Consider the following 15,488-nt stretch of genomic DNA (forward strand, 5'->3'; position numbering starts at 1 on the left):
AATAGTCAAGGAGAGAGAGTGAGCGAGCAGAGAGGAAAGTAAGAGTGTAGCTGCCTGTCATTGCTCTTCTTCTGCAAACTGTACAAGCTTCAATTGTTATGTAACCCATGATTTAACTCTCAAATCCAGAACTAAAATTAGAGATGATAATAGATTCCACCACAGGCAAATTTCTAACTGGACGTTACAGTTGATAAAACACCAGTACTTCCAATTCTTTTCACAATGCATGAGACCAACACCAGCTCCAATGGGGCGTTTCGAGTCAATTATCCAATTTCCTGAAATTACCTTTGGACACACACAGGGAATGAGTGAAAATGTGTTAAAAAAGGCCAGGATTAGGACCATGTGAAGAGAAGAGAGCAAGTGAGATGGTTTAGTCACACTGCCAGGGGCCAGGTTGGGGTTGAGGCCAAAAGTTAGTGCACAGTACTGTGTAATCGAGTGGGCAAAAAAACAAACAAAAAAACCATTAAAGATTGATTTTAGCCCTGCTAAAACCAGTAACTCTGACTGGGACTCTGGCCAAAGATCTTTCTGCAGGGCTGTGACACTGGTAAAGGACTTTACAGGATGAGAGGAGGGAGGGGGGAAAGCAAATGGGGCTGTTTGGTACAAAAAAGGAGAGTCAACACTGTAAAAAATGAAAAGATAAACTGGGGTTCCTCACACTGCCACACTGATCCATGTAAAGCAGCGATTCCCAACCAGAAGTATGTGCACCCAAAGAAGTAGAGATTTAGATTTTGCTTTATTGAAGTTATAAAACAGAAATGATCTGAAATTAATAGAAAAATAATAGTTTTTTATTATTATTTAATCATTTTTAACAGGACAATGCAGTCAAACCATCCTTAATTTTCTTTAATACTATTAAACTTTTAGTTGGTATACAAAGGGCCTATCTTTATTTATTCAGTATGTCCACTATAGTTTTCATTGAAAAAGTTTCTCCATGATTAAAAGAACAGTCCGAAACTGTAAAAAGACCAACAATCGCATATGCAAGTGCATCAAAACATGTCTCTTATAATGGGTTTACATAAAGCCTCATTGCCAGTCTTAGAGTTTTTGCAGTAAACTATCAGAAAACAGCCTTTTTGATAAGTTTCCATCAGTTCGGCAGTCTGATGAACCCCCAAAAATGTCTTTCATTTTTTCAGTGAACAATTTCAGACTCAACAGATCCACAAAAGATTTCTCATGATGTGAAATGTTTAAAACACTGCCAAAAACATACGTTCACTCACACGCACTAACACAGAGATCACACATCACCTTGACTGCCTCTCCATGAGTGACTCGGTCAAACACCGTGTTATTGACTTGCATGATCTGGTCTCCAACTCTGAGCCCCTCTCTCTCAGCGGATGATCCCGGCTCCACCAAAGACACATAGATGCCAACTCCATGCTCTGACCCACCACGTATGCTGAATCCCAGGCCTTCGTGGCTCTTGCTCCTTTTCAGCGTAACTTGGCGGATTTCATCAGGCGCTTCCAGCATCAGCGCTGGAGCTGTCCCCTCAGCCGCGGTGCTGAAAACCGGAGCCTGACGCACGGATCCGTGACTGGGACCGGCCTGCTCGGACTCGTGCAGAAAGTGCACGGAAGATGCTCCAGCGTGCGCGTTCGTGCTGCTGAGGTCTTCCGAGCACTCGTGCTTGACACTGGCTGTCAGCAGATCCGTCTTCAGATAAAGCCCTTCCGATGTGTACTGGTCGAACAGCAGCTGGTCCGAGCGGGGTATGACCAGGCGCAGCATGGGTAAGAGTTGGCGCTTGTTGGGTGTATTGAGAATGACTTTGAGAGTCTGCACGAGATCAAAGACATTGCGCTTGGCGTGGTAAACGTTGAGACAGTGGATGAACTGCTCCCTTTCGAAGTCGTTGAGCAGCACGTTGAGCGCGTTGTGCAACTTCTTGACGTTAATGGAAAGCGCTCGGCCACCGGAGCACAGAGAGTTCGCGCCCGACTTGAGAGAAGCGCGCTCCAGATCCGTGCTCATTCTCGGACACCTCAAGACCACAGGGGGATTTCACATCAGGCATTAGGAACAGAGCACGGTCACTGCCTCTTGCTAAAAACAGAAGCGGACCGCGATTCGTGCGTTAAACCTGTGATGAGACCAGCCATGCTGAGTTAAGTCTTCAAAATAACAAGGCAGAGTAACTAGTGCAATGCAGTTTCGAAACTTTTGATTATTACTGAAATTGGTTTAATAATCACTTTGAATAGTGGAAAAAGTACACTGTTCTTCCAAAGGCAAACAACAAACCCGAATTAAGTCCCGCGAGGATTTGACGTCCGTTATAGTGACTTTAATCCTTTTGGTAACACACTGTGCGATGAGAAACGGGTGGTGAGACGCGCCCTGCTCCGAGAAAGAAACAAAAGCACAGCAAGAACGTTTGAAGTTTGGCAGCTGCGGTCAGAAGAGCAGCGCGTCTGGTCAGTGTGGCTCGCTCGGATTTCTTGTCGCTACTACACTACAGAGTCCGTAGTGAGATACAGACACTGCGCTCTGGAGGAAATGACGCACGCGCGAGGCGCCTCTGTTGCTTAGGAACAAACAACTGTGAGGAACGCATTTGGACAAACTAAACCACATTTTTCCTGTGCGTGAGCTATTTTTAATGTTCAAGGCCCACCGGGTTATTGACGTTAGTCAATTGAAAGATAAGTAGTTTCCAAAGAGCATTGCGCACTTAACGTAAAAGTTCTCAAAGGGAAACCACATTCACAGTCGAAACCACATCCACCTGATTTCATCTTTACACGTATTTGCCATAATCAGATCCTCTAAATGGTTATTTATTCATTAATTCATTTTTTTTAAGGATAATGTGCATCCAGCCTGTCATTGTTGAAAAATAAACTACGATAGGACGATAACATTATGACTGGCTGTCATGTCCCATGAAATGTTGATTTGATTTGTAATAAGTCATTATCTTGTAGATTAGCGTTTATAGATTCTGCTCAGAAAAATAGCCTGGCCTAGCAACAACCCAGCTAACAGGACGTTCTCAGAAAGTTGGCTAACATTCTGTCAAAGTTCTCAAAGGTGATCATTCTTGCAGTAACGTTAATAGAATGTTCATTCAAAGTTAACTGCTCTTATATAAAGTTCTTAAAACTTTAGCGCAAAATTGATATTTGTATTATTTACGTTGTTTATGGAATGTTTGAAACATATTTGAAACATTTAAGTTGGCCATTCGTGATCATCAAAAGTAACATTTCCATAATATCTGTGAAATAATAAAACAGAATGTTCCCATAACCAAGACAAACTGAACGTTTTGAAAGTTCATAGAACATTTAATAATTTAATGGTAACGTTAGCCAGACGTTGTTTGAACATATTTATTTTGGCTGGGAAGACAAACACTGCACACATACTTATGATTTAATATTTAATTTAAAAACATTAATGTATCAGTCTGCAATCAAACATAAAAAATGTGCCAGTATGGCAATGGTGGAACATCCCATTTAGAGATCAAAAATATTTGACCGAGCAAAGCCACAACTGACCAATCAGAATCAAGTGTTCCAGAGAGCCATTAAATACAGAAAAACTTCCAGAATAGTAGTGACCTAAATACATTTTTCAGTAATGACTAATGAAAACCAAACCTGATTATGATTGACATTTGCCTTTGGAACACTTTAAAAAGAAATATCTCAGTGCAAGTTAAATTCTAAAAGCCCTTACATTTCAATCGTACAGCTGATTTCTTATCCCAAGTTAAGACGGGGCAGTGAAAGCTGTTTTGAACAGATTTACAAAACGAGGGCAGTGCTTGGACACATTTATGTGTGTGTGCTTTATTTAAGTGCGCTCCATTTATACCTGAAGCTCTCTAATCCTTTGTGTCTGCCTGGGCAAAGAGAGTAATATCACATCTAAAACACAGCTCTGCTCAAATCAGATTGGTGTTGTGAGAACCTAGTTGTGTGTCTAATACTGCGTCTGCTGAGAAAAGCGGCATAATCCATACTGCACATTCATGGCAGTCCATGAATTGTTTTAAATATTAATATTATGTAGTCTGTCTGATGTGCTTAAAAGGCAACCAGCAAGGTTTTAGGCCAGTCTGTGGATTTCAGCTGCCGTGGAAGCTCAGTTAAAACACACGTGTCATCCTCTAAGCTCATAAAGAGGAATTAGAAAGGCCTGTCAGCAGACATCCACAACCTACAGTACACAAAGAGTCTCACGAGAGGGCTGTTAATGAACTCATATGGACAGACTGTTGCTCCCTTTAAGGCTGTATATTTAACCTCATCCGTTTCTGCATTGACCCAGTTCATTTTACTGGCACGACAGCAACAAAGTGCATTTGTTTTGCCGGGGAGACTGCATACATCGGTGCTAAATAAAATAATAAAAAATATCAATAATACAAATGAAACAAAATAGAGTGCAGCATAATAAAAAACGTGAACATGTACTAAACATTAAAATAAATGACAACAGCCTCATTAGTTAAATGACTGATTTAAAATGCTAATGAGACTAAACATCTATAGACCCTCTCAACTGAACTTTCTTCTTTCTTCCAGGTGTCCAACCCACAGCCCTTTAAGACGGTGACATTGCAGCAAAAGATTCAGAGTCATTGCTAATTTGCAATTACCGCTCTTGGCATCAACGCATGGTGGCAGAAATTAATGAACAATTAATGGGCCCAAATGAGACAATAGAGATACTCATTGATCTTTATGCACTGTAGAAGTGAATACACTCCAGCTGTAAGTCACACATAACTATGACTCACTTACCAAAGGCACACACACACACACTCAAAAGTGCTCCAAACTGTATGCCAGAAATTCAATTAAGTGCTAAAATATCAAATATCTTCCCTTGTCCTTTCTTTCTCCCTACTCGTATACGCATGTTTGTGAGAGTGATTTAATGAAGCTGTGTGGTTGGGTTGGTTTAACCTGTTCTCTTGGCTTAAAATTGAGCCTCCAGATTTCCCCCTGCACCATAGTTGGCTGTTTTCTGCTGTCTGCTTTCTTGATAAAGAGTCCCACATTATCTTTTGAGTACAGAGCAAGTGATGTACTGAATAAACGACTAACTTTTATGATGGGTTGCGCAGTCAAGGCCATTAAATTGCAGCCGTTGGCTGTGCTACACAAAGACCCAAATACAGTTCAGTTACAACTGACAGAAGCTTGTTTTGACGCTGAAACATGTTAAACTGTATAACTCCCTGACACTCATACAACAGCTCATAAACACAACGCCAAATTTCACTCTTTGACAAATAAAAATCCAGGGACAGAAGGTAGGAGGGGAAGAACTGATCAGTAAACGTTGGGTCAGAATGCGGTATGGCTTTGATTAATAGCAGAATGTTTAATGGGAATGGAGGGAAATGTGCGTCATGCTGGGCTCTGCCAACCCCATAATTACAGCAATATAAAAGAGCAGAGGGATCGTATGCTGCAGTGCCATGCCCCAGTGCTCAGTCTGACAGAACACACCACGCCATTAAACACTGCATTACGGATACCTCACTGAGGTGTATTCAGCTCTCACTACAGGACGGGGTGGTTTAAAAGCCATTTTATTATATCTGACCAAGTTGGAAATAAAATCTGCCAACGGTGTGTACTGTATAGGTGTGATGCAAGTTAAATCATCTATTTTTGCTGCACTGCTGTTCAGTTTGTATATGATAGATAGCATGTCAGCTGCAGGTTAAGAAGAGGTGGGTGGCACTATTTAAAACTTTGGATTTGGCCTCTAGCTGCCCTGTTTTGTGATCTCAAAAAGTACCTGAAATTCTCACTTTTCTATTAATATTAAATGAACTCACTCTGTAAAGCGAGCCAGGAGTTTCCAGTTGGCATCTAATTTAGACAGAATTTGGATGTTCCGGGACCATTACACATAATATATTTTAGACATCTTAATTCCCAAATTATATTATTTTCCATTTAAAAGCACTTAAAGACTGTTGTAATCTCATTAAGTAAATGGAAAAATAAATCAAGGAAAATTCACCTTTGGAACAAGAAAAAAAATATGTAGAGGAGGAATTATTTTGATTTCTTGTTTTAAAATGTATGCTCAAAGACAGCAGTTAGGTGAAGGCACATTTTGGCATGAAGAGATATACTGTAATTTTTAACAGATGGGCCCCTCAAGACTGTCGCTGCACATGAGAAAGTTCTTATTCACTGAAGGGTAATACAGCCACTGTTGATGTTTAGAGGCGGTGTCAATCTGTTGATGCCCCACTGATGCTGTCTGTATCCCGATGAGCAAAACTTTGAGGGAAGATGCCAATATTTCCAGCAACGTGTCCTTCTAACCACTCATCATTCACTGCAAAATGGAAAAAATACTTGTCTATCCCCATCACTTGTGTGTAACATTTATAACAAAATTAATAACAAAAAGATACCCGTGTTTATGTACCTTCACTGAGAATGTCAATTGTGTCGCCTTCACTGAATTCCAAATCCTCTGGGCCTTGTGCATTGTAGTCATACAGTGCCACCATCTGATAGAGAATGGCCCTGTTGGTCAGAGGGTCCTCGTTCTTGGGATAAGATGGAAAAAACAGGAAGTTGCCAAATATAAAAAATTGCTAAATTGGTGTAACATTTGTTTATAAAAGAACAAAGTTCATGGAGATTGGTGTCTTTTTGTCCCTCACAGTTTAATAAATAGGTCAAGCATTTATAGGTTGATTTCCTCAAAAGTGTAAACACTGTGACTGAGTGTTGCCATCAAAACAATGCTCTGTTTGAAAAAACAGACAAGCAACACTAGCAGACATTTTTGGCAAGATGAGCAAACCAAACTAGAATTTTGCAATTCTGTTTGGTGACAGTAGTGGTACAAAAATTATATTAAAAGTATAGTAGACTCAAAAATGAACATTTTGTCATCATTTACTCACCCTCATGTCATTCCAAACCTGTACGAGTTTCTTTCTTATGTTGAACATTTTTTTGAAGAACGCTGGTAATCAAACAGTCGACGGTCCCCATTGATTTCCATTGTATTTCTTTCCCTACTATGGAAGTCAATGGGGACACCAACTGTTTGGTTCTTCAAAATTCTTCAAAATATCTTCTTTTGTGTTCAACACAAGAAAGAAACTTATACAGGTTTGGAACGACATAAGGGTGAGGATGACAATTTTCATTTTTGTGTGAACTATTCCTTTAAGTCACAGAGAGCTGTCAGTCAAAAATGGCAATTAGTTTACCTGACACCAAATTTGGGCACGTCCGTATTCAGCCACACCCTCCAGACTATCCAGTCTATCATCACCATTTAGTGGTGTTAGTGCTCTGGTGCCATTCCTTCTGTGTCTGTGAGAGGAAGTAGTAGTATGTGTTAGAGATGGTGTAGGGGTTTGTACAATGCAAAAATGTGACCAGAGTTCTAACATACTTTAAAGCTTGGAATTTATGGCAACTAAAAGCAGGTCAACCAGACTGCAGGTCTGCAATATTACCTGAGGCGAATGTTCATTGCTGGCTGTCCTAATTTCTCAGTGATTTTGTCTTGCAGATCCCGGAAAGAAGTTTCTAAAGGGACTCTCAGAGCCATGGTGTATGTATAGCGCACCTTGACTATGACTGATCCAGGCTCCTGAGGTGAAGTTTGGACCTGAGAAATTGGGGTGGGGGGCATATCTGTTTACGGCTGAGAAAACCGAGAGCTACATATTATCAATTCACTGGAAGTGTAAGCCAAGCGAATATGAAGTTACAACACAAGAATTTGAAAAATGAAAGAAAAATGAAAGTACCCCCCCCCCCCCCCCCCCCATTTCAAATACCCCTTCGCACAAGGTATTTTCATATTTAGATATAAGTTTTGTCAGGTAATCAGGTTTCTCTGCCAGACAGTGGCCTCAAATAGTCCCCTTTTCAAATTTTTATCAGCTTTCTTTTGCTCCCTTGGGTGTATTTCTGACTGAATCAGGCCAAATCAAAGGCCTGCTGCCTCAACACTCCACTCCACTTCATGTCGGAGTCACAAAACTCATTCAAAAGATCTCATCTCACACAAAAGATCAACCATGACGGCCCCTGCATTAATCATGCTTTGCTTCTATTTCCATCTACAGTACATGATACTGTCAGAAATGCTAGGTTTCAGGCTTGAAAAATTGAACAGGAAGATAAAATGAATTTGTAGAAATATATAAGATATAAGCACAGAGGATGCAACCAAATATGTAAACAGACCAGGTCTAAAACAGACCACAAATCTGTTCCCTTTAATTTAATGAACAAATCATTTGAATAATTGAAGTTTATTGTTTAAAAGACACTTAATATTCAGCAATATAATTGATTATTGAAAAAAAAAAATTAACTGAACTGAGCGGAATAATGATACTATTCATTTACACTTAATGAAAATTGTTTACATTTGTTAAGGAAATTAAACTTTTTTTTTTTTGTAAATAATGCTGAATAATGCTGCTTTACAGCAGAATTTGGATTTTGATAACTTGGCATCACTGATTCTGTTACTTCCCTGTTTAATACTGTGCAGCTGCTTTGAAACAATCTCAACTGTATTAAGGGCTATATAAATAAAGGTTAACTGACTTAAAGCTTTTAATTAATAGTGAAAAATCCAGGCAAAAACTGATTGTGTGGGTGAAATAAAACTTTGGAGTTTCCATTCTAAAGGGATCACTGCTTTGTCCTGCCACAAGGTCAGCATTCTTTCATCATTTTCAAGAGTGTTTCGTTACTCACCTGCTGTGTAGGGACGCGGGTGGAGTTGCCGGTTGTAGGAGGGGTTGTGTGGGTAGCACCGGCATAGGAGGGCTGCAACTCTACAGGAGAGAGGGTGAAACTTACATTCTTCACAATACCGGTACAGTCATTTTTGCTTTTTATTTTTAGGACGGTTATAGGAGAGACAGGAAATGATAACTGCCCATATGTGCATCATACATGCTGTTTTTAAACAATCCCAGTGTTTTTAATAATGAAATCGATCAAATATTATAAAATAGAAATTTTAGAGATTATATTTTCTTTCATTTTTTGTAATAATATGTATTTATGAAAATAGAACACACACAACAACAACTTTAGTCATTAACGAACAGTTTCAGTTTGAAGGTGTCTGTTTTATCTGAATTATTTTCTGTACCTAGTGAACGCTGAGATGGAGCTTGGGGTCGATTTGGGGGTTTTAGGGCTGGTGGATGTGGGATGCCATTGGCGAGTTCCTTCAAAGAAATATGCAGAGAAAATCACTAAATATGCTACTTTAATTCAGATATTGAACATCAGAGGCTAAAGAATAAGGTCACTGCTAATACAGTATGCCAAGCAAGGAAATGTAGATCCTTCTTTTTTGCTCAATTAATCATCACATATCTGGCAAAAGTGGTAACAAGAGGCTATAAACTTTTAAACCTGTTTTATTTTTATGACTGCTTTTTTTTTTTTTACTTACAACGATACTAAAAGTAACAGTGTGCTGAGGCAAAGCACGGTCTTTGCCAAATCTCTGTGGTTTGAAAAGTGTGTAAGCACAATTTTTGATGAGAATTAAAAAGCTTTTAAAGCGGTCTGCATTCATAAAGCTCAACATACTGAATCTAAGAAAAAAGCTGGGTAAGACTTGGCAAATATCAAGACACTATTAAAAACCATAAAGAACACTCTGTGGGAAATGAAAGAGGGCATAAAAGAAAGTTAAAAAACAAACAAAAGGACACTTACAATTCGCTTGTTTTTACCCTTGTTTTTCTTGCCCATCGGTTCAAGCAGGAAACTGGGAACCAGACCTCTCTGATATTTGGAAAGTTAAAAAAAGAGAAATATCCCAGTCATTATTCTATATTCTGTCAAATGTTTAATATCATATCACATTGACGATGCCACTTCAACTGCTTTTATGAATTTCAGAAATATAATTAGAAAGCAAAACTATAAAGTCGAAAAAACATTCAATGTGCCTCCAAATCAAAACAAATCCTCTGTAGCAGTCCATCACATTCTGGAAAGAAAGAGTATCCCACCTTTCCATCATAAATGACGACTGCCAGTCCATCTTTGTCATCATCACTGTACAAAAACACTTCTGCTCCTGCAGGCACCGTGAGCTCCCCTGCCCCTTTTGCCACATATGCACTCTTCATTATCATGTAATGAGAGTCCCTATGCAGGAATAACATATTCAGCTTAATTAGAAATACTTTTTTGTGCTTAAAGTTGGCATAAATTTAGTACAATATATTATGTATTATGCTGGTCTTAATATTTCTTGAATATTGAATACGTACTGGCCATCTTCTACCTTTGGCTCATAGTACCCTGGTTTCTGCAGAGACATACATAATCAGTACAGACTAGTTAGAAACCAAAAGATGGGGAAAATAGTAGGACAAAATTTGACGGGTGTAGTTTCACAGGTAGTTACTGTACCTGTGGTCTGAGAGGATCAAAACCTCTGAAGTCATCATTTGGAATCAAAGAAGTGATGACCTGAGAGAAAAAGAGTTTAATTTCAGTAAACGTTGGTGCATAGTGTTTATGTACTTAAAATGTGCTTGGATTTTAAGATATTTCTACATTTTCAACTGTCCTCAACCAGAGGCTCAGGACCCTGTAGGACTCTTCCAGGGAGTCAAAAAGGTTTCTTGAAACATTAACAGTTTGCCTTTTTTATGAATGCATAGTTTGCATACTATTTGTAATATTTGACTTTGGGCACATTTAGGTTTGTCCAGTTTTCAATTTTATCACTTATTTTGTGGTTGAATGTCATATACTTTAATATTATTGAATTTTGCATCTTATAGTTAATTTCCAAACATTTTTTAAAGCAACTGTACAGTGTGAAGATGCGAGTCACCTTAGCTTCACCCAAGAAGTCCCTCGGTTTAAGCTGGTCTACCTCCTGTTTCCTGGGACGGAACACTTCACCCTCAGGAACCAAGAGAGGCTCCAAAACCTCTCTCCTCTGGGAACAAAATGGACATTTCATGATTACAATGTTCAGTGGAGTGTTGTCAGCTTAAAACACAGACTGCTGAAATCATCACAATCTACTGCGTTCAGTGATACATTATCAATAAAAGAGCAATCATAATGTAACGGGGGATCTCTTGCACTATGAGACAAAAAACATAGTCAGTGTCCTCTTAGCATTTTCTTAATAAAATGATCACATAGGTCTTACAGAAATAGCCTCTAGAGCTATGTCTATCATAGAGTTGTTCCGGCCCGCTCCTCTCTCCTGTGAGGCTGCCATTAAAATTTCCCTGGCTTTGTCCCATTGCTGCAGTCTAGAGTGGACGGCTGCTGCATTATAAAGGACCTATGAGTGAAAAAAAACACATAAGTTGTACACACTGTTCATTACATCATATCAATGGGACAATAAAATATTATACAATTTTTTTTTTTTTTCAAAAAAAAATTTCTGAAATAAATTTGTACTTTTATTCAGCAAGGATGCATAAAATCGATCAAAAGAGATAGTAAATACATTTATAATGTTATAAAATATTTTTATTTTACTCTCTGCTCATTGACAAATCCTTTAAAATGATCATGTTCCACCAAAATATTAAGCATCGCAACTATTTTAATAACTGTGATAATAATGAATGTTTCTTGAGCAGCAAAACAGCATATTAGAATGATTTCTGAAGGATCATGGGACACTAACCAGTTATTTCGAATTTTTAATTTTATTTTGTAATAATATTTCACAATAAAACTGATTTCACCGTATTTTTTATCAAATAAATGCAGCCTTGTGTGTGTGTGTGTGTGTGTGTGTGTGTGTGTGTGTGTGTACACAGTTAAAGTAAAATTCTATTTTTACTGCACTCTTGGGAAACTGTAAAGTTATTCATTTCCTTGAACAGGACCCTCCATTCCATCACACAGTGAGTAATGAGGCTGTATCTCGATTATTCTTCCAGGAAATCACAAAGCATACCCACAGTACATATTCCTCATGTCTAACAATGGACTAGTGGTGCAAATTTAGCTCTTTGGCTCTGTGAAAATTCTACAAAGCAAACTTTTCTATTTTTCAGCTAATAGGCATATGAGGAATAGAAAGGTTGTTTCATCTGTTCAGGCTAACCTGAGCTTAACCTGGCAACTGAGGAATGCTGAATATGTCTTATCTTCTTTCACGCTGGCATTTGACATTACATAACCATGGAGCTTTTTCACTCAGCCCTCAAAGAGGCCTTGTGATGGATATCTGAGCAGGTGAACTCCACCAACGTTCATGTTTAATGGCAGAGTTTACACAAGACTAGACAGAAATTGGCAACAATTTCCCACCTCTCAAAAAAAGTGTGCAATAAATTCAAACAATAATATTTTTATATATGGTTTCGTTTGAATTTTTTTGCACATACAGAGAGAAATATGCTTGTGTTCTGACCTGCCAGCTATACATTTTATAGCGAAGACCCAGCTGTTTGTAGTCAATAACAGGGTTTTCCCTCATGTATTTCTGAGCCCATATACAATCAGACAATGCCTCCTCCAGCCTGGTGTTAGGAAAAAGTGACACAGACAGAAAGGGAAAGAGAATGAGAAAGGGAGAGAGCAAGAGAACAAAGAGGCAGTGTCAGATCAAAGTAAATCAGCTGTCCAGAACATCAACTTTAAACAAAAGTAGTCAATGTTTAAGATGTTTGTGTTGCGTAACGCTGTAGCGTACCAGACAGACTAGACAGCTCATTCATAGAAAGCTACAGTATCCTCACCTGTTTGCCATCATATGAACAGCAGACCTCTGAAAAAATCCCACAGCAAGACATGAATCCTTTGCGATTACCTGGTCGAGAGCCTAAAAGGCATCATTTGTCATTGTCAAAGACATCTCATAAGACGTATCCTTTTTATCAAACAAATACATAACAATTACAGTTTATATTTCCAGATTCTATTTTTTAACTACCTTTAAATAACTACATTATTGACTAAGCAAAGGGTTTTTAAATTGGGTTAAGGGGACCCCCAGGGGGGCACAAGGAAGTACTGGGGAACCATGGAAAAGGGGAAAAAAAACTGTGTAAAAAAACATAAATAAAATATTTTAAATAATTTGTTGGGAAAATACAAATATAGCATAAAAATAATCTAAAATACTTTTTTTTTTTAAATCAAGATATTTAATTAACCTCCTCAACTTAAAAAAAAAGAAACAAGTCTGAAACGTATAAATAAATAAATTTGATTAAAATAAAAAAGTATTAAGATAAATTGATATGACAACATTAGAATACTATTGTAAGCAGAAAAAAATAATGTAACAATAAAAATGTAATATTTTCCAAATAATAGTCTATACATTTATAATAATCATCTTCACAGTATAAATTAGGACTTCATACATTCAGCTGCCTTTTAAATTTTAGGATGGCACAAGGATGATATGCATCTGTGGCATCTAAAAGATCAAAAGGCATAAAATTGAACCATAGCTCTCAAAAATACTGTTTAACAACCAAAGACAATGATAACGGCATTGAATTATTGCTACAGATATCCTACATTTCTACCATGTCTTACACATGTAATTGCAAAATTTGTGATTGTACCTTGATGGCCGAGTCCACTTGACCCAGGGCAATGTGTGTCGAAGCAACCACAAACATAGTGCGACAGCTGTGTTCTGTGATCTGGTTGAGTTTAGTGAGAGCACCCTGCCAGTCCCGGCTGTCTATTGCTCTCACGGCCTCATCCCACAGCTTAATCATCTCTATGTACAGCATGGCCTTCTAAAATAAAATAAAAAATAATCAACTGATATTTTAGAATCACTATATACCAAGATGGACTGAGAAAACACCATATTTTGGTCACTAATTACATAAGAACAGAAAGAGTGAATGTGACAGCTGCCCACAAACACAGGTGAGACTGTGAGCTATGTAGGTTCTTGTAAGACAATAACACCATAAAAGCAAAACCTAATAGTACAATAATGGACACTTACCACTGCTCAGAAACTGACAGAGATAAGTCAGAAACTCGAACTGCTTTCTAGAAGTGATCAATCATGAATATGAGCGTGGCTCCTGAACAGGTGTAAGCCAGAGTCCTTCGTGAACTCTCAGGGAAGTGATTTTTGTAGTGTGACACACGACTGAGGTTCCTCCCACTTGCCATGCCTTCAGGACATTCCCAGAAGAGAGAGACAGAGACATGTTGAGCAGCAGGTAGGGCACGTACACAATGGCTCAATTAAACAAAAAGGTGTTGCGTAAGGAAATTGAAGAAAGACAACGTGCACACTTACACAATAACATATACAGCACACTAAAAAAAGAATCTATAAAGGTTGTCTGGCCAAAACCAGGAAGCACTTTATTTTAATAGGGAAACAGTCAAGAAAAAGACTGGAGGGAGGAAATCCCAGCATTGCTATATTAACATTTTTACATAAGTTTACAGCTTTAGATTTTCCCCAAATAATGTTATAATTACATTTAATTTCACAATACCTTAAAACAAACAAACAAACAAAAAAGGAAATGGAGATGCATTGTGCTGTTTTGACACATTTGTAGCACACATCTGTCCACATGTAGGCCTAGATATATTAAGACATATGTGAACATCATAATAAACTATCTGATATACAAGTCAAATATCTAGGAGTGCAAATCTACTCTAATTCAACCTTCAAGTTACCTATATGTACAGCAGATGGCGCTACAGATGTTTGGTAAACAATCCATCAAAGACTCCTCCGCTCATCTATGGTTTGTAGTCTAAAAACAGAAGAATGTACAATACATCGCTTTGTTCATGTACAGTGCATTACATTTTGTTCTATTACAATACGTGTTGCACACAGAAATACTACAAATACTACAAAAGCCTACGTGTTCTCCTTCTCATTCTCGTTTATTGGCCATTGACTGTATGAGTTAGCTGATTGTTAGAAAAGTAAGCTGCTAAACAATGTCCAATGTCAGTTATTTTAAGTCATGAAGACTTTTACTTTGAAATGGTTCCTGGCTTTTATTCTGAAACTATTGGGTAATTATTGTTAAACTGCGAAGCTGCTGGTGATTGCTTAGATGACCTTTAACATAACCACAGTGTAAATCACATACCGATCTTTACCCAACAGGGATAAACGCTCGTCTGTAACGTTTATAGACAACTCGTAAACCTTAGGTGCGTTCGACTTCATGCAGCACTTAGCAGACCGATCGGCGGCTGACTTGAAGTAGTGCATGCCGGTTAGAAATTTAGTCCGACTTGAACCGGCGCCGACCACACGTCACTGTCACGTGTGGCATCAAAGTACCGCGATAGCGTTTCGAGAGCAGCCGGCTGACTCAGCCGGCGCAATTTCTCCAGAGCGACTGCGGGAGCGCTGATGACGACACAGCTGTTTCACGATTGGCCAAATTCACCACATGACAACAAGGACGTGTATTTCGCGTTTATTCGGACAACTTCAGTCCCACTAATGCTCAT

The 15,488-nt window shown here is 38.5% G+C and overlaps 2 protein-coding genes across 2 annotated transcripts in view; both read right to left on the reverse strand.

Moving 5' to 3' along the window:
* Window positions 1-2,010, reverse strand: part of LOC306870126 (whirlin-like) — a gene marked incomplete at both ends in the record, with an annotated part of 61,459 nt that extends 59,449 nt beyond the window's left edge. The window contains one exon of the mRNA XM_079417207.1: window positions 1,282-2,010. Within this exon, the coding sequence (XP_079273333.1) occupies window positions 1,282-2,010 (729 nt within the window). The remainder of the gene's footprint in view (window positions 1-1,281) is intronic.
* A 1,290-nt stretch (window positions 2,011-3,300) lies between these two features.
* On the reverse strand, window positions 3,301-15,293 carry LOC306869845 (neutrophil cytosol factor 2-like). Its single transcript, XM_079416771.1, has 18 exons — window positions 15,119-15,293; window positions 14,691-14,770; window positions 13,993-14,167; window positions 13,595-13,774; window positions 12,758-12,840; window positions 12,430-12,538; window positions 11,203-11,340; window positions 10,876-10,983; window positions 10,446-10,505; window positions 10,304-10,341; window positions 10,040-10,178; window positions 9,741-9,809; window positions 9,163-9,241; window positions 8,760-8,839; window positions 7,499-7,653; window positions 7,247-7,352; window positions 6,448-6,571; window positions 3,301-6,354 (listed from the first exon to the last, which is right to left on the reverse strand). Exons 4-18 carry the CDS (start codon window positions 13,766-13,768, stop codon window positions 6,248-6,250), a joined length of 1,569 nt encoding a protein of 522 aa, XP_079272897.1. The 5' UTR covers window positions 13,769-13,774; window positions 13,993-14,167; window positions 14,691-14,770; window positions 15,119-15,293; the 3' UTR covers window positions 3,301-6,247.
* Between the last annotated feature and the right edge of the window lie 195 nt (window positions 15,294-15,488).

The sequence above is a fragment of the Barbus barbus genome (assembly GCF_936440315.1).
Source record: "Barbus barbus genome assembly, chromosome: 5".
Lineage (NCBI taxonomy): Eukaryota > Metazoa > Chordata > Actinopteri > Cypriniformes > Cyprinidae > Barbus > Barbus barbus.